Source organism: Tupaia chinensis, unplaced genomic scaffold, assembly GCF_000334495.1.
Source record: "Tupaia chinensis unplaced genomic scaffold, TupChi_1.0 Scaffold000622_1, whole genome shotgun sequence".
NCBI lineage: Eukaryota > Metazoa > Chordata > Mammalia > Scandentia > Tupaiidae > Tupaia > Tupaia belangeri.
The window spans coordinates 7,414,437-7,440,924 of record NW_006160142.1 but is presented as its reverse complement, the minus strand read 5'-3'; the positions used below and the strand labels follow the sequence as shown (position 1 = coordinate 7,440,924).

Here is a 26,488-nt window from a genome sequence, read left to right as displayed (position 1 = left end):
CCCACATAGTCACCTGGCGGTTTAAGTCCCAGATCTGGCAGCTTAAAACTCACACCAGGTGCATGTGCTTACATGGCCAAAATCCCAAGAGGAGAATGGAGGAGAAGGGATTTCAGCATGACCATCCCCTCTGGGGGATGATTTTTCGTTTTCTGTCTATCTGGCAAGTGCACGTGCCCTATGCAAAAAACAAACAAACAAAAACAAAATTCAAAAAAAAAATTAAATAATAATATAAACTGTCTATAATAGTTTCCTATGATAACTGAACCAAACAGGATAGAACAAAAGAAAGTGAGAGTTTTTTTTTTCTTTTAAAAAAGTGTGTAAGAAAAATCTAAAGTAGAGTCAGCCATTGGTGTGGTGGTTAAGGCAGCTAGATTCCCACATAGCCAACTGTGTGATTCGAGTCCTGGACACAATGGCTTGGAAAACACACCGGTGCGTGTGCATGCTTACCTAAAATCCTGAAAGGAGAATGTAGGAGAAGGTACTGTAGCATGGTCATTCTCCCTGGGGGTGGGGGGATGGCTACTTCCTCTCTTTCTCTCTCTGTCTTTCTCTGTCTCTCCAGTGAGCACATGTGCCCTATAGCAAAAATTAAAAAAAAAAAAAAAATCTACAGTGAAATTAATTGAATAATTAAAGACAAAAAGGAAAGGCATAGTACCATGTGTGAGTATTTCCCTTGAAAGGCAGGGAGGAAGAAGTTAGTAATCTGTATCATAAATAATAAACAGATTAGTATTGATAAACATTGTGTACATGTTTTAAATATTTTTTAAATTTTATTTATTTCTTCAATGAGAGATAGACAGACACCTGTGAGAGGTTTCCTGTGCCATAATCACCCAAAATCTCAGTTGGCTTGGATCCTGAGCATACATGTGAGCCAAGGACATGAAACCTTGGATCTAGTGAGTTAATGCTGTCTGCACAGCCCATATTAAAAATATATGTATTTTTATTTTTTTATTAAATGTTCATTATTGAATTTTTAGCTGTTATTTATTTTTTTAAAAAAGAGATTTTTGTCATAGGGCATTGTGTGCTCACCCAAGAAACAGAGAAAGCAAGAAATCACTTCCCCGGGGGGAGATGGCCATGCCACAATCCCCCCTCCATTTTCCTCTCTAGATTACACAGGCCCAGCGTGAGTTTTATTTTGTTTTGTTTTTTGTTTTTGAGAGTTTTTTTGCTATAGGGCTTGTGCACTCACCAGAAAGACAGAGACAGACAGAAAGCGAGAAATCATACCCCACAATACCTTTTCCATTCTCCTCTCAGGATCTTAGGCATGCATGCATATGCACTGGCATGAGTTTAGACCACCAGGTCTAGGACTAGAACCACAGTTGGCTACGTGAGAATCCAGCAACATAGCCATTATGCCAACTGCTAGTCCCGTGAGTTTTAAGCTACCAGGTCCAGGACTTTAACCACAGTCAACTACACGGTAGTCTAGTGATGTAACCATTACACCATCTGCTGGCCCCTAGCTTATTATTTTCTTAATTGCCAGAGGGCACATGCACTTACCAGAGGCAGTCAGACAGGAAAAGGGAGAGATGACCCCAATGGGACATGATTGTACTACAGTTCCTTCATTTATCCATTCTGTTGGGATTTGGGGAATGCATGCACATGCACCTTGCGTGTTTTTCAAATCACCAGGCCCAGGATGATTCAAATTACAGTTGGCCATGTTGAATCTGAACCCCTTAGCCATTAGGATGTAGGTCCAGCCTTTAGCGTGTTGCTATTACATATAATAGTTTTATTTATAATAGAAACTATCCCATATATTCAGATATTATATTACATTTCATTTCTTTTGTGTTTAAAATAGACTCGCCATGGAGAAACTCTATGCAGTTTTTACGAATTATGAACATGATAAAGTAGGTATTCCTGAATCTGTCTCTCATATGTAATTGTCTTAGGAATACTTTTTTGTCATAACTTATGTAATTTTGTTTATGAATATTCATCTTATTTTAATTAAAAATCTCTAAACAAAAAACTGAATAAAAGCCAACTTTTTGTTTCTCCTGCCTTTGGTGGATAAATACAAGTATTAGGAAATTGTGCAAATATACTTGAATGAATTAAATGTGTAAAATTTCTTATTAGTCAATAACCAACTCTAATCTTCTTAAGAATATTACCATTAGAGATATCTGAGTACTCTTACAGTGTGTTAATTGTATAAAAAGTAAAAAAACGGAAATACCAATACATGAATATAAATAAACCTTAACTTTCTTTTAGATTTCCAGAGATGAAGCTGTTAACAAGATAAGGTTGGATACAGAGGAACAACTAAAAGGTGACTTTTTTTTTTAACCTAGAAAAATTAGGGCTGACCACATTGCCTAATAGTTATGGAAGCCAGACCCTACATAGCCAGCCCCATGAGTCTAGTCCTGGCTCTACTGACTTGAAAAACACACCAAGCACATGTGTGTGCACACCCAGAATTCTGACAGGAGAAATTGGGGAGGGGGTTACTTTCTCAATCTCTGTAGAATGGATGCACCTATTAGCAATGTTTTTTTTTTTTTTTGGAGAGGTTTTTGCTATAGGGTGCATGCGCTTGCCAGACAGACAGAAAGTGAGAAATCACCCCCCAGGGAGGATGGCCACACCGCAGTCCCTTCTCCATGCTCCTCTCGGGATCTTGGGCATGCACACACATGCGCCTGGCGTGAGTTTTAAGCCACCGGGTCCGGGACGGGAACCACGGTTGACTACATGGGAGTCCAGTGACATAGCCATTACGCTAACTGCTGGTCCCCTCATTAGCAATTTTTTAAAAAGATTATATATATTATCATTTCCATTGTAAGAACTCAAAAGAAATCAGTTCTGTCTTCAGTAAGCTTGTGCTAATGATGTATCACATTTATGAATATGGTTTGCACTACAATTGAGTTGGCACCTCAAAAATGCCAAATGTGAACTATTTCAGTGTTTTCTTTGTCAGATTCACCCTTTAAATAGGGTAGCCTTGTATCCTGCAATTTGAAAACCTGAAAGATATTTTTTTTAAATTTTGAATTCTTGGCATGGTGGTTAAGGTGACTGGATCCCACCTGGTTGACTGCACAGTCAACCATGTACTCAGCAGACTAAAAAGCATGCCAAATATATGTATGTGCATGCCCAAAATCCTATGAAGAAAATGGAGAAGGATTGCAGTGTAACCATTCCCCTTGGAGAGAACTTTCTCACTTTCCCTATCTCTCTCTCTGTCTCTGTCTCTCTCCAGTGAGTATACTTGCCCAATAGCATATTTTTGTTGTTGTTTTTTTCTAGGAAAGATTTCGCTATAGGGTGTGTACGCTCACCAGAAAGACAGAGAGAGACAGAGACAGAAAGCGAGAAATCACCCCCCAAGGGGGATGGCCAGGCTGCAATCCCTTCTCCTCCATTCTCCTCTCAGGATCTTGGTCACACATGCACACACGCCCAGCATGAGTTTAAGCTACATGTAGTCCAGCACCATGGTCACGTACATGGTCAGCTACATGTACATGCTACGCCAACAGCTGATCCCATCCTATAGCATATTTTTTTAAAAAATTCTTGAATTCTTCATCTATAAATCTCCTGATTTATGGAGATTAAATAAGTAAATCATATGCATGTGTTCTTGGCATGTAACATGTGATTAATAAATGTTAACTGCTGCTGTTGTTCTTAATAACATGCCACAACTCTTTCTCCTCTAGTCTCCTCTCGAGATTTTGGGCATGCATGCACACTTAACCAGCATGATTTTCAAGCCATCAGATCTGGGACTTGAACCAGGGTCAGCTCATGTGGGGGGGGGGGGCACCAGCACCTTAACTATCAAGCTATCTGCTGTCCCTGTAAGATACACGTTTTAGACAACTAGTTCTCCAGAAATTATTAAGGAAGCGTTTTATTGTGTGATACCAATTTATTATAAACTAAATGTGACTGAAACATGACATATAAGTTCTTATTAATTTTTCTACTAATAGACAGATGTCCTTTCACATAAGTATTTATCTTAAGATTAAGAACTCTGCTGTTGGGACCAGCAGTTGGCGTAATGGCTATGTCGCTGGACTCCCACGTAGTCAACTGCAGTTCGCATCCCAGACCCGGTGGCTTAAACTCACGCCGGGCGCGTGTGCGTGCGTGCCCAAGATCCCAAGAGAAGAACGGCGGAGAAGGGATTGCAGCGTGGCCATCCTCTCTGGGGGGTGATTTCTCGCTTTCTGTCTCTGTTTGGCGAGCGCACGTGCCCTATAGCAAAAACCTCTCCAAAAAAAATAAAAAAAAACTCACGCCAGGCTCATGTGCGTGCGTTCCCAAGATCCCGAGAGGAGAATGGAGGAGAAGGGATTGCTGCGTGGCCATCCCCCCTGGGGGGTGATTTCTCACATTCTGTCTCTCTGTCTCTGTCTGTCTGTCTGGCGAGCGCATGCGCCCTGTAGCAAAAACCTCTCAAAAACAAACAAACAAAAACTCACGCTGGGCGAGTGTGCGTGTGTGCCCAAGATCCCGAGAGGAGAATGGAGGTGAAGGGATTGCGGCGTGGCCATCCCCCCTGGGGGGTGATTTCTCGCTTTCTGACTCTCTCTTTCTGGTGAATGCACACGCCTTATAGCAAAAAAAAGTTGAGCCCTTTCTCACTGCATTTCATTCCATTATGAATGAGAAGTCGGAGGAGCAGCAGATAGCATAATGGTTACATCACTGGACTCCCACATAGTTCAAGTCCTGGACCCTGGACCTGGGGGTGTCTTCTCTCTGGCTAGTGCATAGATCCTCTGGCAATTAAAAAAAGTTTAAAAACATGTATGTGTTCGTACATCCCCAAAATCCTGAGAGGAGAATTAAAGAGAGGAGACTGTGGCATGGCCATCCCCCTTGAGGGTGATTTTCTGCTTTCTGTCTCTCTGTCTCTTAGGTGAGTGCACACACCCTATAGCAAAAATCTCTCTTAAAAAAAAAAAAAGAAGTCAGAACATGTTGCCTTGTATTTTGGGCACTTAAGCACATATGCCTGGCGTAGTTGGCCTCTCATTCCAGCTTCAAACCAGAGTTGACCATGTGGGATCCAAGTCTTCACCACACCACCTGCTAGCCACAAGAGATCCAGGTTATCTTGAGTAGCACATTACCATGGCACCATGGAGCTAGCCTGTAGGATAATACTTTAAATGTTTTGTTACTAGTTGTTTTCTTTTCCAAGTGCAACCCAATTAAAGTATGAAAGTTCTCTTTAAAGTGTAATACTAAATATTGTTTTGGGGCTGGTGCCATAGTACAGCAGTGAAGTGCTGCACAGGGGAAGCCAGATCCCACATGGCTAACCAGAGTTTGAATCTACCCACACTGACTTGAAAAACACTCTGAGTACATGTACACTTGTCCATGTCCCTAGTGGGGTGGATAATTAGAGAAAAAAGGATTGCAGCATGACCAGGCCCAGTTAAGGGATTCGCTGTCTATCAAACATGTATGCATGTGCCCACCCCAGCCTCTGGCATTAAAAAATATTTATTTGTTTTTTGGGAGGGAGGGGTTTTTGCTATAGGGTGCGTGCGCTCGCCAGAAAGAGACAGAGAGATGGAAAGCAAGAAATGCCCCCCCTAGGGGGGTGGCCACACCACAGTCCCTTCTCCTCCATTCTCCTCTCAGGATCTTGGGCACGCACACACACGCGCCCGGCGTGAGGTGGCTCGAACCATAGTCGACTATATGTGAGTCCAGCAACGTAGCCATTACTCCATCTGCTGGTCCAAAAAAATATTTATTCTTAACTGATGAAGATGGAATACTTAATGTATTAATGTCTCTCTGTGACCATTTCTAATATTCTGATTAAAGTTCTGTTTAATAAACCAAACACTTGAGAGAAGAATACTTAAACTTGACATAAAGTAATTAATAGGTAGAATAGCTATTAATTAATTTCAAAGCACGAGGCTTTTAGGTAAACAGATTTGTATTTAGGTCACTACTGCTCAGTTATTAGCTTTGTGATCTTAGGCAGTTTATCTCTTTAAATCTCAGTTTTTCCCTCTGTAGAATGGGATATAATAATCAACTCTATCTAACAAACTATGAAAATGAAGGTATTTAAAAAACCTTATTAAGTGTCTGGCTTACAAAAGTGCCTGATAAATGTTTGCTTAAAGATAGCCAATAAGAATTTGTAATGTATAAGAAAAATTCTTTCCCAATTTCCAGATTAAGGTAAAACTTTCAGGTCTGGCCTGTCACCTAGTTATTAAAGAAAACAGATCCCACATAGCCAACTGCATGGTTCAAATTCTGGTCCCAGGGACCAGCAGTTACCATAATGGCTATGTCACTGAACTCCCATGTAGCCGACCACAGTTCGAGTCCCGGACCCTGTGGCTTAAACTCACGCTGGTGTGCCCAAGATCCCGAGAGGAGAATGGAGGAAGAGGGATTGCTGCATGGCCATCCCACCTGGGGGGTGATTTCTCGCTTTCTAGCTCTGTCTCTGTCGAGCGCGTGTGCCCTATAGCGAAAACCTCTCCAAAGAAAGAAATTCTGGTCCCAGTGGCTTGAGAAACATGCTAGGCACATATGTGTGTGCATGTCCAAAACCCTGACAGAATGGAAAAATGGAGAAAGGATTGTGGCATGACTATGCCTCATTTGGGGGTGTGTCCTCTCTCTGGCTAGTGCATGCACCCTTTGGCAATTAAAAAAAAAGCTTAAAAACAGTTCCTCAAGAAAAGTGAGGATAATTACTCTTAAAAGTTTCAGTTAAGAGCCAGCAGGTAGCATGGTGGTTCAGGCATTAGATTTCCATGTGACTAACTGCAGTTCAAGTTTCTGGAAGCTTAAAAAAAATCATACCAGGTGTGTGTGTGTGTGTGTGTGTGTGTGTGTGTGTGTGTGTGTGTGTGCGTGCCCAAAAATCCCAGGAGGAGAATGGAGGAAAAGGGATTGTAGGTGGTTACCCTCCCAGGGGGTGATTTCTCACTTTCCCTCTCTCTGTCTCTGACAAGTACACATGCCCTATGACATAAACCTTAAAAAAAAGAAAAAAAAAAACTTAGACCTTTCACATTATGTGATTGACTGCATTATCAAGTAACATACAATAGAGAGCAGATTTCAAAGCACTGTTAATTTGTAGAAAGCAAACTTAAGTTCCTAATAACACTGTGTTTGAAATATTTAATAGTATTTTGTGTGTTTCACTTGCTTGAGAAGATTTGAATCACCTATTTAGTCTGCCTATCAACTAAATGTTCAGAGTCAATTCCTTTGGTTTACTCTCATGGTTAATTGACTTGATGATGTAAGCTTTAAAGAAATCATATCTTCCAAAAAAAGAAAACTTTTCTCCTGGCTTGCCTTTTTTTTTCTGTAGAAAAATTTCCAGAAGCCGATCCATTTGAAATAATAGAGTCCTTCAATGTTGTTGCAAAGGAAGTTTTTAGAGGTATTATTTTGAATGAATACAAAAGGTAAGTGCATCTTTTTTTGACAGAATTGAAGCATGTGCTATGGAATTCCTTCCTTGTTTTGTTTTGTTTTGTTTTCAAGTGAACAGTAAAGAATTCTATTTATTTGGTAAATGGGCACCTACTTAAGAAAGAGGATATGGGGGCCACTAAGGCGCTAGGCTCAGCCATACTCTACCACAGTTCTGATGGATCCCTGGATCTGGTGACTTGAAAAATCACACCAGGCATGTGTGCACACATGCCCAAAATCCCAAGAGGAGAATGAAGAGATTGCAGCATGGCCATCTACCCTGGGGAGTGATTTCTCACTTCTCTCTGTACCTCTTTGTCTCTCTCTGGCACGTGCACATACCCAATGGCAAAAACCTAAAAAAAAAAAAGGAAGAAAAAAAAGCAAGAGGATGTGGATCGTGTGGCTGTGTGATTGTCTCTTTGGGGCTTTATGTATAGAACAATGCTCACAGCTCTGACTGCATATCAAAATTGCCTGTAGAGGTTTGTGACAGTGCAGGTGTATAAGTCACAACCTGGGTATTTGACTCAGTGGGATTTACGGTGGGTCCGAAGTATCTATTATTTCTTAAAGTTCTACAGGGGATTATGGTACATAGAATATCCTGGTAGTGATAAAGAGATGATATGTATTTTTTTATTTCTAACATGGCTTTACTTACTTATTTCCTTTATTACTATAGGTGTGATGGTCGAGATTTGACTTCACTTAGGAATATAAATTGTGAGGTGGATATGTTTAAAACACTTCATGGATCAGCATTATTTCAAAGGGGACAAACACAGGTAATATATGTAAAAAACTACAGTTATTTGCTGAATTAGGATTATTTCATTGGATCTAATAGAAATATGTTATGTAGATGTTACACACTTTTAAAATATGGAATGTATTATCTTTTCTCTTTTTTTTTGAGAGGTTTTTGCTATAGGGTGCGTGCACTCACCCTATAGCAAAAGACAGAGAGAGATAGAGAGACAGCAAGCGAGAAATCACCCCCCCAGAGGGGATGGCCACGCCGTAATCCCTTCTCCTCCATTCTTCTCTCAGGAACTTGGGCATGCACGCACACACGCCCGGTGTGAGTTTAAGCTGCCGGGTCCAGGACTCAAACCACGGTCGACTACGTGGGAGTCCAGCTACATAGCCATTACGCTAACTGCTGGTCCCTGGAATGTATTATCTTTTAAGATTAATATCTAGTAGGGTTTTGGGGACCAGCCTGGTAACCTCATAGTTAAAAGGGAGCTTCCACATGGCCAGCCACAGTTGAAATCCCACTCCTGGCTACTTGTTAAACATACTAGTCAAGTCTGCTTGCAAGCTCCAAAGCATGACAGGACAGAGAACTGAAGAAGGGACTGTGACATGACCGTGTTCCATTGGGGAGTATTTTTTCCCTTTCTCTTTCTATCTCTCTGTCTTTCTCTGGCACGCTTAAACCAAGAAACTTCTTAAGTAAGTATGCCTAACAGAGAAATCTTACTTTACCACTATTCTATTTTTCAACCCTGAGATTGGGCAGTTTCCATCAGTCTGTCTTCATATTCACTCCTTTACAAATAAGATAATGTATCAGTTCTGGAATTACCATTCTTTTCATTAAGTTTTATTTCTTTCTGTGAGAGAGTGATAGAAGACATAGGCAGAGAAAGACCCTGATAAGGGTTCTCCTTCTAGCCTTTCAACCAGTCAGGATCATGGGTGTACCTACAGTGTTCCAATCAACCAAGGATCTGAATCCCATTTGTCTCCAATATGTGGTAGTGTCCTGCTGCCTCCACCATCATGTCTGGGCCTCCCTTGATTCTTTTTTAATGTCTTTGACTCTAATTATAATAGCTATTGGAATCTTTTTTTATTAATCTTACATTTTAATCAGCCGAGTGTCAATCTTCATGCATTTCTCTTTTCTTGAGAATGGGCCCTGCTGCTTGTTTCTTTATAGGTTGTGTCTTGGAGTTAGCAAATGATATGTAGTAGAGTCTCTGGATTATGGTATATTCCTCCAAAGAAGATTGATATTTTTATAAGGTAGTTCCATTAGGTACCAGCAGATGACATAATGGTTATGTCTCTGGACTCCCACGTAGTTGACCACAGTTTGAGTCCTGGACACAAGGACTTAAAACTCACGCCAGGCACATGTGCATGCGTGCCCAAATTCCTAAGACCTGAATGGAGGAGATGGGATTGCGGTGTGGCCACTCCCCCAGAGGGTGATTTCTCACTTTCTGTCTCCCTGACTTTGTCTATCACTCCAGTGAGCCAAAATTTCTCTTAAAAAAAAAAAAAAAAAGATAGTTCTTTTAGCTGAACCATTATATTTTAATTGCCAGAGGGCACGTACACTCACCAGAGAGATAAGGAGAGAGCACTTCCCAATGGGGCATGGTCATAGTATAGTCTGTTCTCCATTTCTCTATCCCCTTGAACCATGCATGCACTCACGCTGGTGTCTTTTTCAAGATGCTAGGGCTGGGATTTGAGCTGCAGTCAGCCATGTGGGATCTGGCGCCCTTAACTAGGCTAGTAGGCTGGCCCTTGCTGAACGATTGAGCCTTCTTCTGTGAACTAGTACATAGTTTTTATAAATATTCCTCCTTCCTGTCTACCTATCATCCTCCTCCAGCACTTCTAGTCTAGTGCTGAATTCTTTCTTTTTGACATTTATTCATTTATCTATTTATCTGTTAGGATTTTCAAGCCTCCAGGTCCAGGACTTGAACCATAGTCAGTCATATTGGAATCCAGCACCTTAACTACCACGCCATTTGCCGGCCCCGTCCAGTGCTAAATTATTGAGGTTTACATACAGCTTGAATATTTATAGAATGACTATCTACTTTATTTATTTATTTGGTAAGGTTTTTGCCACAGGGTGTATATGCTTACCAGAGAGAAATCACCCCCCCTAAGGGGGCATGGCCCCCTTAATTCCTTCTCTATTCTTTCTCATCTTGGGATTTTGGGGATGCCCACACAAGCCCCAGCATGATTTTCAAGCCACTGGGTCAGGGACTCAAACTGCCATCAACCATATGGGAGTACAGTGCCTAAACCACTATGCAACCTTCTGGCCCCTGTCCCTTTTATTTTAAGAGCTAATAGAGCTATTCAAAGAGTGTTCGTTTTCATCTTTGTTGTAACTAAAAAAAAAAAACCTAAGGCACTTTCTTAAAATTTTTTTAAGGTGCTTTGTACTGTGACATTTGATTCATTAGAATCCAGTATTAAGTCGGATCGGATTATAACAGCTATAAAGTAAGTTTTTTTTTATACTATGTTTTATGATATTCCAGTATATAACTGAAACTCTTACTGTATATTGTTTTTCAAAACATGTGTCTCTATACTTCATTTCTGTTTACAGTCGTCATGGTTTCAAGGTTTTTTTTTTTTTGGTGTGTGTGCCTTCTTTTTTTACATCATTGGTTTGAAACAAGTAAAGCATTTCTTTAATGTGAGTATATTTAGTTTCTTCTCTGTTTCTAAAACCTATTCCACAAGACAGATTTCTTGGATATTCCTTAAATGAATAGGTTTTTCTATTATAGATGAGAGCAAATAAAGAAGTAGAAGTCCTTATCTTTTTTTTTTAATTATTTTTTTATTTTCCAATACTCTTTAATTATCAGAGGGTGTGTGTGCTTTCAGAAGAAAGAGAGAGACTCCCACTCACCTACCCACCCACCACTGGGCGCAGTTACACCACAATCCCTTTTCTTTCTCCTTCCTGCCAAGATTTTAGACAAGTGCACACATATGCCTGGCATCCTTTTCAGGCCATAGATTGCAGCGGGTCATGTGGGACTTGATCCCAAAGCACAATGTCTAACCACTGCACTGTGGGGCCAGCCCTATTTTCCAGTATTCTTTATCTGGATCTCCACTTCCACCACATTCCTGCCACTGAACATACCTGCTAGTGTCACTGCCTGACCTGCTTTCCTGCTAGGCAATTGCTCCGCACTACTAATCCCACTGGTCTAGAGGAAAAGGAGTTTGGTCTGTGGCTCTCTAGTCTTTACCTTAACCTGGCTAGAGAGTCAGGAACCCAAACTCACACCTTTAGTCACCTGAGACTGTTGAACAGCACCAGCACCTCTAGCTGGTTTAGACCTGAAATGCTACCACCCGTCAGGGAGGTCTCTCTCCCTGAATTCTAAATCTGTTACTTTTTGACAAAAAGAGAAAGCAAAAGTTTTACAAAATAAGGCCACTCTGGGAATGTTCTTAACCTCTCCTTTCAGCACATAGTTGATAAACGAACTAAAAGGAATACACATAACCTCCCTCCAGGTGTGAGGCTACACCAGCAGCCTCCGGGGCCTGGCCTATAATGGTCAGGAAGACATGTTGCCTTAAGGCTTAGGCTAGTAATGTCACTCCAGTGGCCTCTGCGAATGAGGCCTTGCCAACACCCACAGACACACAGTATCCAGCCCACGCCTGGAGCCTGCCCTGTCCCAGGTTTCATTAGCAGGGTCCAGGAGAGGGGAGCAGCCCCTATTTCTGTTGGAGGATGGCTGTGGTGCTTTCCAGGGAACAGCCTGCACAAGTGATGCCAAACTTTCCAGGCACAGATAAATCAACCACAGTTGAGCCAAGGGTTCTGGCTATCCCCAATCAGCCCTCCATCAATGACCAGAGATACCTGAGGCCAGAGGTCTCAGAACTCCTCCAATATTCAGAGAACTGGCCTGGTTGCTGAGGTTGGCACCGGTAAGAGCCAGTGGGCCACCAGACATCTGGGCCAAGTCCTGCATGAAGGTGTGGTCCGGAATACAGATTTCCATGAGAGAAGTGAAGGGGTTTAAGTCCTGGTTGGGCTCCTCTGAGCATTCCATCACCCAGAGTCACTGGTCCTGGCAACGGATCTTTCAGGAGCCATGGCAGTACCTGTAGACGTCGGCCACGCTGCCCAGGCATACGGCCAGCAGCTTGGCCTTGCTGCGGCCCTTGAGGCAGAACAGGCAGTACAGCACCCAGTGCCGAACAGCTCACCGAGCAGACCAGGCCGTAGAGCGTGTCGGTAGGGACAGCCAGCTCTCCATGGTGGCCAGCCGGCGGTGCTCTGGGCTTGTGGCCTGTAAGGCCCTGCTCCCCAGGAGCCGCAACAGCCCGTGGGACTTGGAGGGTGCAGGAGGCGAGCATTCCAGGTGGAGCCCAGTGGCCACTTGCTCAACCCCACGCTGTGAGCTGGAAGTCCTTATCTAATCCATGCCACATCATGAAGTTTTGTTCAGAAATAAGTGCTATTCTTCCTTTTTCCTATAAAAGTCAGCAGTATAGTTGTATTGGTCAACTTTAGATGAAAAGAATCCATGTTACATCAGAATTCTGGGACTCACTAGCAGTTCTTCCTTTCCTCAGTGCCTCAGGACTCTGCCTCCCTCTTCCCATTGCCCAGCTAAGGCGGAAAAGCTCCAGTGTTTTCAGGATAGCCACCCTAATTCTTTTCCATGTATCTGATAAAATTGATAGTGCAGTTGTGTATGTAAGACTGAAATGCTTGTCCTAATCATTTTTTAGAAGATCTTTGTATTTTATATTCTCATCTGGGCCAAACTTAGTTGACCTACCCTTCCTCTCTTTAGCTCCTTTTTCTTCTAGGATGCAGCATAGCCTCAAAAAGAGACTTGGGCTTGACCAAGGCTTCTCCATATGATCTAATCTTAGGTCTGTGACCTACATAGATGAGGGCACACATCACTCAGCCATGCTGGCGTTTGGCTTCCTTTTTTTGTTTTGGTTTTTCTTCTTCATAATTTACCAGAGTGTGGGTTCAGTTTTGAAAAGAGAGAGTTGGGGAGGAGTGAGAAAGCACTCTCTATGGGGGATGGTCACTCTGCAATCCCTTCCCTTCCATCTCCCCATTCCTTTGGAATTTTGGACTCCTCTCCCCCCCCACACACACATACACACGGTGTGTTTCTCAAGATTCAAACTACAGTTAGCTAGGTGGGATCCAGCCACCATAACTACCACGCCACCAGCTGGTCTGGTTTCCTTATCTTATAAAATATAAATACCAGGCTAATAATTTCTACCATCCTCTCTGGCCCCCAAAATCTGTTATCCCTTTGGTCTTCAGAAGGAGTTTGGTTTTGAGATTTCTTTTTCCAAAGCAGTAGTTTATGGCTTTACAGATTCTGCTCCATCCTAGGTCTTTTCTTAAGTCCTATGTACAGAGAGCTGCCTTTTGTAATTCTATTCAAAGGGGGGGGGGGGCACTGTTTGTGCTGGGACCCTGTAATGTGGCTACCTTTTCATAAGTAAATCTGGTTTCCAGCTTCCAGAAATTATGTTTCTTCTCATCCTTATTTTCCCCATTTTGGTATATACTTATGCAGCAGTTCTCGTAAACTCCGAAGAGGGGATTGTGGCCTTTCAGTTACTGTGATTACTCTCAGCTATATTATTTGAGTTACGGATCTTTATTTTACATGTTGACTGGGAAAAAGATGGTTAGCTATCAGATTTAACTAAAGTGATAACATTTAGGTTTCTCTTCATAGTTATTAATGCTCTAAAATATATGTCTCCTGTCTTAATGTCCAAATATGGATATGTAATAAGGGCTTGTATTTGAAGCAAAATTATTTTCTTAAATCTGTATAGAATTAATTCATAAGCCCAGAAGAGAATACTGTTTCATATTCTTCCTTTGAATACTGACTTTTAACATTATGCCTTTCATTTGCAGTGGTGTAAAAGATAAAAATTTCATGTTACACTATGAGGTAAGATAAATTTTTTCCCCCAACATTTTATTTAAAAAAATTTTCCAGGATAAAGCAAAATTGAAACTTTACAGTGAAAAAAAAATTGTTGTTGAAGAGGTTTTTGCTATAGGGCATGTGCACTCGCCAAAAAAAACAAGGAAAGACAGAGAGACAGAAAGCGAGAAATCAGCCACTAGGGGGAATGGCCGCATCACAATCCCTTCTCCTCCATTATCTAACTCTTGGGATCTTGGGCACGCACACACACGCACCTGATGTGAGTTTAAGCCACCCGGTCTGGGACTCAAACTGTTGTCGACTACATGGGAGTCCAGCAACATAGCCATTATGCCAACTACTGGTCCCTTTTTTTTTTCTTTCTTTCTTTTTTTTTTTTTTTTTTTTTTTTTTTTTTTTAAAACAGTGAAAATTTTAATATACCATCTATCTGGATTTTACCATAATTGTCTTACTGTGCTAGTTTTATTTTTTTTTTTAAGAATTATTTTCGTTAACTATTTATTTATTTATTTACTTACTTACTTGCTTACATACTTTTAGTTTGACCAGAGAGAGACAGAGTGAATGAGAAAGAGGGAAAGTGAGAAAGCAAGCTGCCAGGAGTGGGACTCAAACCATAGTCAACCATGTGGGAGTCCAGCACCCTTCACACCACCTGCCAGCCCCACTACTGTACTAATTTTATCATACACTAAACAAAATTGATTAAAGGTCAGTTTTTAAAATTGTATACAGAAGGTATTTGGAGAGATTAGTAGTTGTTCAATCAGTAACTTCCTATTTTAAGTCATGCATAAAAGCTAAAATATAGCAGACAGTATTGTTTTACTCAAGGATGAGCTGCACCTGTATACGTGTGTCAAAAGAGTGTAACTTTTCAACTACAACTGACAAATCTTTTTTCCATTACTTCATTTAAATAATCTTAAAAAAATTATTAATAGGGTGTACATGCTTGCCAGAGAGACAGAGCAGGGAGAGAGAGAAAATAAAGAAAGCATCCCCCAGAGATGATGGCCACATCACAGTCCTTCTTCTCTTCTACCCTTTCTCTGGAGATTGTGGGCACACATGCACTCATGCCAGGCATGTTTTTCTAACCACTGGATCCAGGACTCAAACTGCACGGTCAGCCATATGGGATCCAGGGCCTCAACCACACTCTACCTGGCTAGCCCTAAATGTTCATATTTTTATTTAATTGATTAGTAGTAAAAGATATGCTGTATTTACTATTAAATTACTTTATGTAAAATTATCCTATATAATTGAGTTTGTGGTTGACTTTATTTACAACTAATTCTAAGGAACCAGACATAGCATAATGAACTTTTTTTTGTTTGTTAGAGGACACATACACGTACCAGAGAGTGAAAGTGAGAAAGTACATCCCATGAGGGATGGTCATGCCACAATCCTTTCTCCTCCATCTCTCCTCAGAGATAGATAGTTATGGGACCAGCAGATGGCGTAATGACTATGTCGCTGGTCTCCCATGTAGTCGACCCCAGTTCAAATCCCGGACCCAGTAGCTTAAACTCACGCCAGGTGCGTGTCCATGTGTGCCCAAGATCCTGAGAGGAGAATGGAGGAGAAGGGATTGCAGCATGGTCATCCCCTCTGGGGGGTGATTTCTCACTTTCTGTCCTTCTCTGTCTTTTTGGCAAGCACATGCTCCCTATAGCAGAAACCTCTCCAAAAAAAAAAGAAAAAAGATAGATAGTTATAAATCTATCCATATGGTAATCTAAAGTATATATTATGGGGTAAATCTAAAAGTTGCCACATAAGTATATGTACGTTTGTGTGTGTGTGCGCGCGCATGTGTGTGTATGGGCACACTTTATTTCCTAAACAAAAATGGGATTGTACAAGTTTTATGACTTGTTATTTTGATAAAATATCTTGGACATCTTTCTATATAACTTGTCTATGTGTGTGTATTTTTTTTTTTAAGTTTCCTCCTTATGCAACTAATGAAATTGGCAAAGTCACTGGTGTAAACAGAAGAGAACTTGGGCATGGTGAGTACAAATCTGTAAACCTTATATTTTTACCCAGACTTAGTACATATTTTGCTTATTCTTTTCTATTTTAATTTAGGTGCACTTGCTGAGAAAGCCTTGTATCCTGTTATTCCAAAGGATTTTCCTTTCACTATAAGAGTCACATCTGAAGTCTTAGAGTCAAATGGTATGGTAATAAAAAGTTTCTTAGAGTCAAATGGTATGGTAATAAAAAGTTTCTTTTCTGGTAAAAAAAAATACTAGATTCCTTATTATATTCTTAACTTGTCAAAAGTAATGTTATAGGACCAGCAGATGGCATAATGGTTATGTCACTGGACTCCCATATGGCCAACCACGGTTCAAGTCCCAGACTGGGAGGCTTCAAACTGATGCTGGGTGCATGTGTGTGCATGCCAAAGATTCCAAGAGGATAATGGAAGAGAATATTGCAGTGTGGCCATCTCCCCTTGGGGGTGATTTCTCACTTTCCGTGTCTCTGTCTCTCTATGTCCCTCTGGAAAGCACACGCACCCTTATAGCAAAAATCTCTCTTTAAAAAATTTTTGTGCCCCAAATCCCAAGAGATTATGTTATGTTATTATGTTTATTATTACAAGATCTAAGCCTATTGCAAGAGAAAATATATTTAATTAATTTAATCACTAACTGGCACAGAATCAGAATCTTTGTGCAGTACTGTCCAATAGAAATGTATGTGATGATGAAAATCCTTGATAGCTGTACTATCCAGTTGAAGACCTGAATTTATTTCAAATAATTTAAATATACGTAGCCATATGGGACTATGTGTAGTCTATAGTTTGTGGCTTACAGTAGCTTGCCTTAAATGCTTTTAAAATGCCAGCAGGTGATGTGAAAGTTAAAGTGCTGGATCCGTCTTGGGCTGTGGCGTGGTTTGAGTCCCAGACCTAGAAGCCTGAAAGTTACACTGGGTTGGGGGCACCAGGTGGTTTGGTGGCAAGGCACAGGACTCCCACATGGCTGACTGTGGTTTAAATCCCAGAGGCTTTAAAATCATACCAGGCACGTGTGTGTACATACTCAGTCTCAGGAAGTGATTGAAGGAAAAGAGATTGCTGTGTGGCCATCCCCTCTGGGGGGAGATTGCTCACTTCACTTCTTACTGGCAGGCACATCTGCTCTATGGAATAAAACTTTGAAAGGAAAAAGAGAGGGAGAGGTTTCTTAGAGTCAAATGGTATGGTAATAAAAAGTTTCTTTTCTGGTAAAAAAAAATACTAGATTCCTTATTATATTCTTAACTTGTCAAAAGTAATGTTATAGGACCAGCAGATGGCATAATGGTTATGTCACTGGACTCCCATATGGCCAACCACGGTTCAAGTCCCAGACTGGGAGGCTTCAAACTGATGCTGGGTGCATGTGTGTGCATGCCAAAGATTCCAAGAGGATAATGGAAGAGAATATTGCAGTGTGGCCATCTCCCCTTGGGGGTGATTTCTCACTTTCCGTGTCTCTGTCTCTCTATGTCCCTCTGGAAAGCACACGCACCCTTATAGCAAAAATCTCTCTTTAAAAAATTTTTGTGCCCCAAATCCCAAGAGATTATGTTATGTTATTATGTTTATTATTACAAGATCTAAGCCTATTGCAAGAGAAAATATATTTAATTAATTTAATCACTAACTGGCACAGAATCAGAATCTTTGTGCAGTACTGTCCAATAGAAATGTATGTGATGATGAAAATCCTTGATAGCTGTACTATCCAGTTGAAGACCTGAATTTATTTCAAATAATTTAAATATACGTAGCCATATGGGACTATGTGTAGTCTATAGTTTGTGGCTTACAGTAGCTTGCCTTAAATGCTTTTAAAATGCCAGCAGGTGATGTGAAAGTTAAAGTGCTGGATCCGTCTTGGGCTGTGGCGTGGTTTGAGTCCCAGACCTAGAAGCCTGAAAGTTACACTGGGTTGGGGGCACCAGGTGGTTTGGTGGCAAGGCACAGGACTCCCACATGGCTGACTGTGGTTTAAATCCCAGAGGCTTTAAAATCATACCAGGCACGTGTGTGTACATACTCAGTCTCAGGAAGTGATTGAAGGAAAAGAGATTGCTGTGTGGCCATCCCCTCTGGGGGGAGATTGCTCACTTCACTTCTTACTGGCAGGCACATCTGCTCTATGGAATAAAACTTTGAAAGGAAAAAGAGAGGGAGAGGAGGAGGGAGGGAGGGAGGCCTCCTTGGGGGGTGACTTCTCACTTTCTCTCTCTTTCTTTTTCTATCTCTCTCCAATGAGCACACATACCCTGTGGCAAAACTTTAAAAAATAAAATGAGGAAGGAAGATAAGACTAATGAGTATTTATAGTTAAATATCTGTAAGAAAATAACCAATAGTAACAGTTTTCTTCCTCTTAAAAAAAATCTGTATATTATAAAGGAACTGTTTTTCTTTCTATAGGATCATCCTCTATGGCATCTGCATGTGGTGGAAGTTTAGCACTGATGGATGCAGGTAAAATAAAAAATACATTTTTAAACTGCTAATGTCACTTTGCATTCACCTGGTTCATATAAAATACAAGACTTTTAAAATTAGATTTCAGTAAGACAAGATAGTTCCAAAGCTTCAAATATCCATATATTTGCTAGAATTGTTATGGTTACCTAAAGACAGTACTCTGAAAATAGCAAACACTCCTCACTTAATGACTCACCTGCTTAACAACTGCAGGAATTTAGGACCAGGTATTCAGCATGGGGAATCCCCTTTCACAGTCTTTGTCTGTTTCCTGCAGGCAGTTAGTATTTGATACGTGAAGTATTCTCAATCACACAAGAGTAAATATTTCATTTATAAATTTGTATTTTATTGTCCATCCATAGTAGTACTTAGAGTAAATAAAAATGATTATGCCATATTTATATCATTGTATTGTGGTATGTCTTGTTACTTTCTGGCACTTGTATGGATAGAATGACATTATTCTAGTGTGATGTCATATGAAGTATGACATATACTATGGCACCACAACACACCACAAGACATCATCTTTAAGCATCTCACGTATCAACCAGTTTGCTTAATGACCTAATCATAGGAACAGATCAAAGAGATAATAATACAAATATGTATAAGCCATACAGAAGTGAATGATAAACTAGGTTGAGGGTGATTGGCCCAGAGAAATGCTTACATTTCATCTGGGTTCTTTTTTGTTTGTTTTATTTTTTTTATTTTAAATTGATTTATTTCACAGTCACTGAATATCATCACAGCATAGAACATGCAGTTTCCCATCTAGGATACACTGTATATTGACTTAATCATACATGTTATCATCAATAAATAATTTTCCATGTTTTGTTTCTTATATATTTTTTCTTTACTTTTTTTTATTCCCTATTTCTCACCCTCTGCCATTTCGCACCCTCTACCCACACTGTCTCTGTTATCTACACTTGCTTTCCATTCAGTTTTTCCCCACATTTTATTGACTCATAAAATATATTAATTAAATACTTTCAATAGCAAGTTCAGCTGATATATACACATCTGTGAGCACCCGTGTGACGTGAGGCATGAAACTCTTGTGAGTAGGGAGTTCTTAGCAGCCCCTTTCAGAGATTAGGACCACTGAAGACCTTCTGCTCAAATTTCACCCTCCTGCACTCCTAGATCTAGCCAGGAGCCAAGACAAGCCAATCACCAGCCATTTATATCTGAGTTCTGAATGGCCACTTTTGGCAGCACACTAGCGTACCACACAGTTTTCATTTTTTGCTTAAAAAATAAATTTCTTTTCTTTTGATTGTTTTTGCCTTGTTTTTCCTCTTTTTTTGCGTTGTTTTCATTTTCCTTTGCTTTTTACTTTTCTGCTCAGCCTCCGCACATTGAGTGTCCAGACACGTCTAGGTGCACAGTAGCCAAATATCTGAATATTGAATATCTTAATATTGACCCTCTTAGGGTCAAATTAATCCTCAATTTCCATTGAGTCTGCTGCACAAAGGGGGAAAAATGGTACTGTTTAGAGATTGCAGACCACCTCCCCTTGCATGCCTCTGAATGCAACATTTAACTCCAAAAACTAGGAAAAGAAAATATATAATCCATCAGATGACCAGAAACCATCACAGAGGCATGAGAAATATGAGAAACCAAGACAGTATCTCTCCGCTAAGGGCTTAAAAGAATAACTCTTCATCCTCCACAGACAATACAAAGGAACTCATGGAGTGTCAGATAAAGAATTTAAAATATTCATAGTGACAAAGCTAAGAAATGCAAGAAGAGAGAGACAACAGACTCCAGAAGAGGCAAGAGAAAAGTCACAACAAGTTCCAGGAGGTGAGGAAGTTCTTGCACGATCTGAAAGAGGAAATACACACTGTAAAAAATAATCAAATGAAATTGTTAGAGATGAAGGCCATAATACAGGGAGTCAAAGCCTTCCTTGAAAGTATTAAAAGCAGATTAAATCATGCAGAAAGTCAACTCTCAGATGTAGAAGATAGAACTTCTGACCTAGAATAATTCACAAAAAAGTCTGAGAAAATAACCCCCCAAAATGAGAATAACATACAAGTAATACTTTATACTATTAAATGTCCAAACATCCAGATCATCAGTATCCCAGAAGGTGAAGAAATGAGTAAAGGCATTGATCATCTATTCCATGAAATCCTAAAAGAAAACTTTGCAAACCCTGAGAGGTATTCAAATATCCAGACCCAAGAAATACAAAGGACCCCACATAGAATCAACCCAAGAAGATCTTCTCCAAGGCACACATCATAGCCAGATTGACCAAAGCCACAGACAGAGATAAGATACTAAATTTGGAAAGAGAAAAACAGGTTACTTTCAAAGGATATCCCATTAGGCAAACATCAGACCTCTCATTGGAAACAACGCAAGCAAGGAAAGAATGGGAATATGTATAAAAGTGCTAAGTGAAGAAAAATTTCAACCAAGAAAACTACCCAGCAAGATTATCCTTCATATAGGTAAAAAAAGACAAAAACACTCTCAGGTAAACAAAACCTGAAAGAATTTACCAATACCCGACCAGCTCTTCAAGAAGTGCTATCCCAGGAAAGCTAGTCAGACACACAGAAAAAAAGAGTACAGAGAACAACCAAGATAATGGCCAGCCTGATGGTAGGGACAGTTCAGAGTTGAATGTTAACTTTCAGAGTTTAAATGGAAAGATCACACCACAGTAACACTGCATATTTAACCGAAGAGAGATTAATTACATGAAAAATAGAATTTTATGACTTTTGACTAAAACATTACTGATTTTCTTATATGCTTTGTTTTCCAGATTTAAGGATTTTTGTCTTCGGTTAACCATTGATAGTTTGATCTACCTACTGTTCAAACTGAATCCTAACCTTTTTCTTGGCTTTAAATTTTAAGAATATTATCTTAACATTTTTTTTATTTTGATCTTTTAAAACTAAAACTGTTTTTCTTGAAATTAAAAAATGCATTAAAAAATGCCTATTTAAGGGACCAGCAGGTGCCATGGTGGTTAAGGCACTGGACACTCCACATGGCTGGCTGACCACAGTTCAAGTTCTTGACCTTGTGGCTTGCTTTCCCTCTCTCTGTGTCTCTCTCTGGTCAAATTAAAATGAATAAATAAATAAAATTAAATAATTTTTAAAAATACCTATTTAATGACTGTAGTAAGCTATATAACCCCAGCATGGTGCTACTTTATAGTATGTTCACTTTACTCACTGAGGTTTACGCATGAAGTTAGACATAACGCTCATATATATGTATATATCAGCTGTGCTTGCTATTGAAAGTTTTTAGATTAATTAAGATCTTTAGTGAATCAATAAAGTGTGTGGGGGGAAAGAAGGCATGTAAAACAACTGTAGATAACCCGGGACAGTGTGGGAGGAAGGTGGGACATGGCAGAGGTTGATAGGTAGGGAATCAAGGGGGGATGCAAATATTTAAGAAACAAGAAATAGAAAATTACTTACTGATGATAACATATCTGGTAATATCCTTGTTTAAGCCAATATACAGTGCATTCTGGATGGAAAATCTCATTTCATATACTATATTAATGTACAGCGAGTGAATGTAAATAAATACATTTAAAAACTTCATGAGTAGAATGAAGATACTATAAAGTAGCACCTCGCGAGGCTATATAGCTTACTGCAGTCCTTAAGTAGATTTTTTTAATAGTTCTTTTTAATTTTAAGAATAGTAGTTTTAGCTTTAATAAACCAAAATTTTTAAAAATGCCAAGACAAATTTGTTTAAGACTTAAAGCCAGGAAACAGGTTAGGATCCTGTTCAAATAATAGGTATATGGACCTACCAACAGCTCAAGAGAAGACAAAAATCCCTAAATCTGGAAAACAAAGCATAGAAGAAAATCAGTAATGTTCTAGTCAAAAGTCATAAAACACTGTTTCACCAGTTTAGTCTCATATAATTAATCTCTCTTTTCTTGTGGTTCTTTCTTCCCATTCAAATTCGGGATCATAACACTCAATTCTGGACTTGTTCTTACCATTAAGTTGGCCATTTTCTTGGTCGTTTTTGAACTCTTATTTCTGTGTGTCTGTATTTAGTTTTCTTGGTATAGCACTCCATTCAGCACTTCTTGGAGAGCTGGTCTGGTGTTGGTAAATTCTTTCAGGTTTTGTTTATCTGAGAATGCCTTTATATTTTCTTCCCATTGGAAGGATAAACTTGCCGGGTATAGTATTCTTGGTTGAAATTGTCTTTGACTTAACATTTTGAATGTATGTTCTCATTCTTTCCTTGTTTGCACTGTTTCTGATGAGAGGTCCACTGTCAGATCCATGGGATATCCTTTGTAAGTAACTTTACATTTATTTTTCTCTTGCCAATTTCAGTGTCTTGTCTTCGTCTGTGAGTTTGGTCAATCTGGCTATGATGTGTCTTGGAGAAAATCATCTTGGGGTTGATTGTGTGTGGGGTCTTTTGTATTTCTTGAGTCTGGATCTTTGAATGCCTCTCTAGGCTTGGAAAGTTTTCTTCCAGGATTTCACGGAATAGATTATCAACACCCTTATTAGTTTCTTCACCTTCTGGGATACTGATTATCTAGATGTTTGGATGTTTAATGGTATCTAATATTTCTTGTATATTATTCTCTTCTTTTTGGGCTATTTTCTCAGACTTTGTGGTGGATTTTTCTAGCCCAGTGATTCTGTTCTACATCCAAGATTTAGTTTTCTGTATGATCTAGTTGCTTTTGATCCTTTCAATGGAGGTTTTGATTTCCTGTATTACAGCCTTCATCTTTAACATTTCCATTTGATTCTTTTTTATGATGTGTATTTCCTCTTTCAGATCATAAAAGAACTTCCTCACCTCCTGGAACTCATCAGCTCTTTTTGCCTGCACCTTCTGGAGTTTATTTTCCTCTTCTCTTGCATCTCTGTTAGCTTTATCCTATGAATATTCTGAATTCTTTATCTGACATTTCCTTGAGTTTCATTGTATTGTCGTGGGTGGTGAGGAGTTTTTCTTTTCCCTTGGGGGAAGTATTTTCTTGGTTTCTCATATTTCTTGTGCCTCTGTGGTGATTTCTGGTCATCTGATGGATTATACATTTCTTCCTAATTTCTTGAAGTTTTCTGAGTGTTCAGAGGCTTGCAGGAGGAGGTGATCTGCAATCTCTCTGCAGTTCCATTTTTTTCCATTTGTGCGGCAGATTCAGTGAGAATTGAGGAATATTCTGACCCTAATAGTATTCAGATGTTTGGCTACCGTTCACTTAGACTTATCTAGACACTCAGTGTGTAGAGGCTGAACAGCAAAATGATGAAGGGAAAAGGAAAGACAAAAAAAAGGAAATAAAAACAATATAAAATATTTTATTTTTTTTTAAGCAAAAAAATGAAAACTGCGCAGCCCATGGAATAGATCACAGCTCAAATGCACGGTCTTCTCAGAAGACCTGTGCTTTTGCCTCTCCTAAATGGGAGAGGGGAAGGATGAGAATTAGCAAGATAAAGGAGGATCTGAGAACCAAGAAAATACTTTACCTTAAATGTTTCAAATTTTTAAAAAATTAGAGAGACAGAAGGATACAGAGGGTGCCCTACCACTCTGTGGATTGAGATCTGGAAGGCAAAGTCTCAGCAGAAAATTTTCAGTAGTCTTAGTCCCTGAAAAGAATAGTTCACAGCTCAAATGCCTCATCTGGTTTTAAAGGCTGAGTAGTTGTTGGGAACCAGCAGTTAGCATAATGACTATGTCGCGGGACTCCCACGTAGTCGACCGCGGTTTGCGTCCCAGTGGCTTAAATCGCACACCGGGCGCATGTGCGTGCGTGCCCAAGATCCCAAGAGGAGAATGGAGGAGAAGGGATTGTGGCATGACCATCCCCCCTGGGGGGTGATTTCTCGCTTTCTGTCTCTATGTCTCTCTCTGTCTGTCTGGCGAGCGCACAAGCCCTGTAGCAAAAACCTCTCCAAAAAAAAAAAAAAAAGGCTGAGTAGTTGTTGACTAGCAGGAGATAGGCCTGTATTTCACATGAAAGGAGCAGCATGAGCAAGTTATGAAGCAGTGTAGTGTGTTTCTGGTGTATATGCAAAAGAAGTGGTGAATAATAAACAAGAACCAAACTCTGAAGAACATTGTTATACTAAGGGATTTGAATTTAAAGCTAGCATTTTTATAGCTCAGTATTTCATGGAGTAGTATTCTACAGGATATCAATTATTATATACTATATGAAAATTATTCTAAGGGCCTACCCATGGCCTGATGGTTACTGAAGTCATATCTCACATGACTGACTACAGTTCATATTCTGGCTCCCTATGGCTTCAATAAAAAGAGCCCAGAAAGCACACGTTCCCTGTGGCAAAAAAAAACCACTCCAGACATGTCTATGCCTGCCCCAAATCCTAATAGAATGGAGGAAAAAGGATCACGGTGTGACCATGCCTTTTTAGGTAGTGCTTTCTCCCTTCCTGTCTCCTGCTTTGTCACTCTCTCTCTGGTAAGCACATGTGTCCTCTGGTAATAAAAAAAGATGAATGCTAATAGAATGATAAATACAGTTGACTCTTGAATAGTACATGTTTGAACTATGAATGTACTTAGAGATTTTTTTATTTTCAGGAAATATTTTGGAAAATATAGTACACTACTGTAAATTTTAATGATTTTTTAATGACTTTCTATAACTTACTGCATCTTAAGAATATAGTATGTAATATATATAATGTACAAAATATGTGATAACAACGTTTATGTTATCAGTAAAGCATCTAGTCATAATGCTTCCAATCAACAGTAGGCTATTAGTAGTTACAACTTGGATGAGTCAAAAGTTATGTGCAGATTTTTGACTGAATAGGAAGTCAGTATTTCTAATCTCCATGTTCTTCTGGGTCTTCTGTACTTTTGGTTTGACCAGTGTACATATTACACATAAAAGTTCTTTTTCAATTGCAGGAGTTCCAATTTCATCTGCTGTTGCAGGTGTAGCAGTAGGATTGGTCACCAAAAACAATGCTGAGAAGGGTGAAATAGAAGATTATCGTTTACTGACAGATATTCTGGCAAGTATATTTCCAGTTTGAAATATTTAACTGAGAAGACTATACATACTTTTTATAAGTATCTAGAAGAATGCTAGTACCCAAGGAATAAAAATACTAGCTCTTAATTTCCTCTTCTGTGTGTTCATCTTGAATTTTATAGGCTGTGAGTTAAACTATGTGTTACAGTATAAATATGCATAATGGCCTACTTTACAATGCTTATAAGTTCATCTTTATTCATTTATGGGAGAGAGACATCTAGAAATAAAGTAATAATTGTGATGAAAATATTCGTAGCTTAAATTAGTCACAGATTAGAAGCAGTAGTTAAAATAGATATTTCTTTGTGTTTGCTCTTAGAGGACATGGTTTACTTCTAAACTGGTTTTTTGAACTTCTTCTACAGTGAATATGGTTGAATTTTGTTTTTGTTTAAACTTTATCTTAATTTCTTAAATTCCTAAAGGGAATTGAAGATTACAATGGTGACATGGATTTCAAAATAGCTGGCACTAATAAGGGAATAACTGCATTACAGGTATATTTAAAATCCATTTTATTTCATTTTTATAGTGTTTAAGTAACATCAGGCATATATATATATATATATATATATATATATATATATATATATATACATATATATATATATATATATATTGTATATATAAATAATA

General features: G+C 39.4%; 1 protein-coding gene and 1 pseudogene across 1 annotated transcript in view; one reads left to right on the top strand and one right to left on the bottom strand.

Moving 5' to 3' along the window:
- The window catches only part of PNPT1 (polyribonucleotide nucleotidyltransferase 1), a 48,984-nt gene that overhangs the window by 12,771 nt on the left and 9,725 nt on the right, over positions 1 to 26,488 (top strand). Inside the window, 11 exon segments of the mRNA XM_006159048.3 lie at positions 1,850 to 1,901; positions 2,272 to 2,329; positions 7,394 to 7,490; positions 8,186 to 8,288; positions 10,697 to 10,767; positions 14,213 to 14,249; positions 16,210 to 16,276; positions 16,356 to 16,445; positions 18,709 to 18,762; positions 25,723 to 25,829; positions 26,278 to 26,401. Coding sequence (XP_006159110.1) covers positions 1,850 to 1,901; positions 2,272 to 2,329; positions 7,394 to 7,490; positions 8,186 to 8,288; positions 10,697 to 10,767; positions 14,213 to 14,249; positions 16,210 to 16,276; positions 16,356 to 16,445; positions 18,709 to 18,762; positions 25,723 to 25,829; positions 26,278 to 26,401 — 860 coding nt within the window.
- LOC102476547 (yrdC domain-containing protein, mitochondrial pseudogene) lies at positions 11,983 to 13,301 on the bottom strand (annotated as a pseudogene).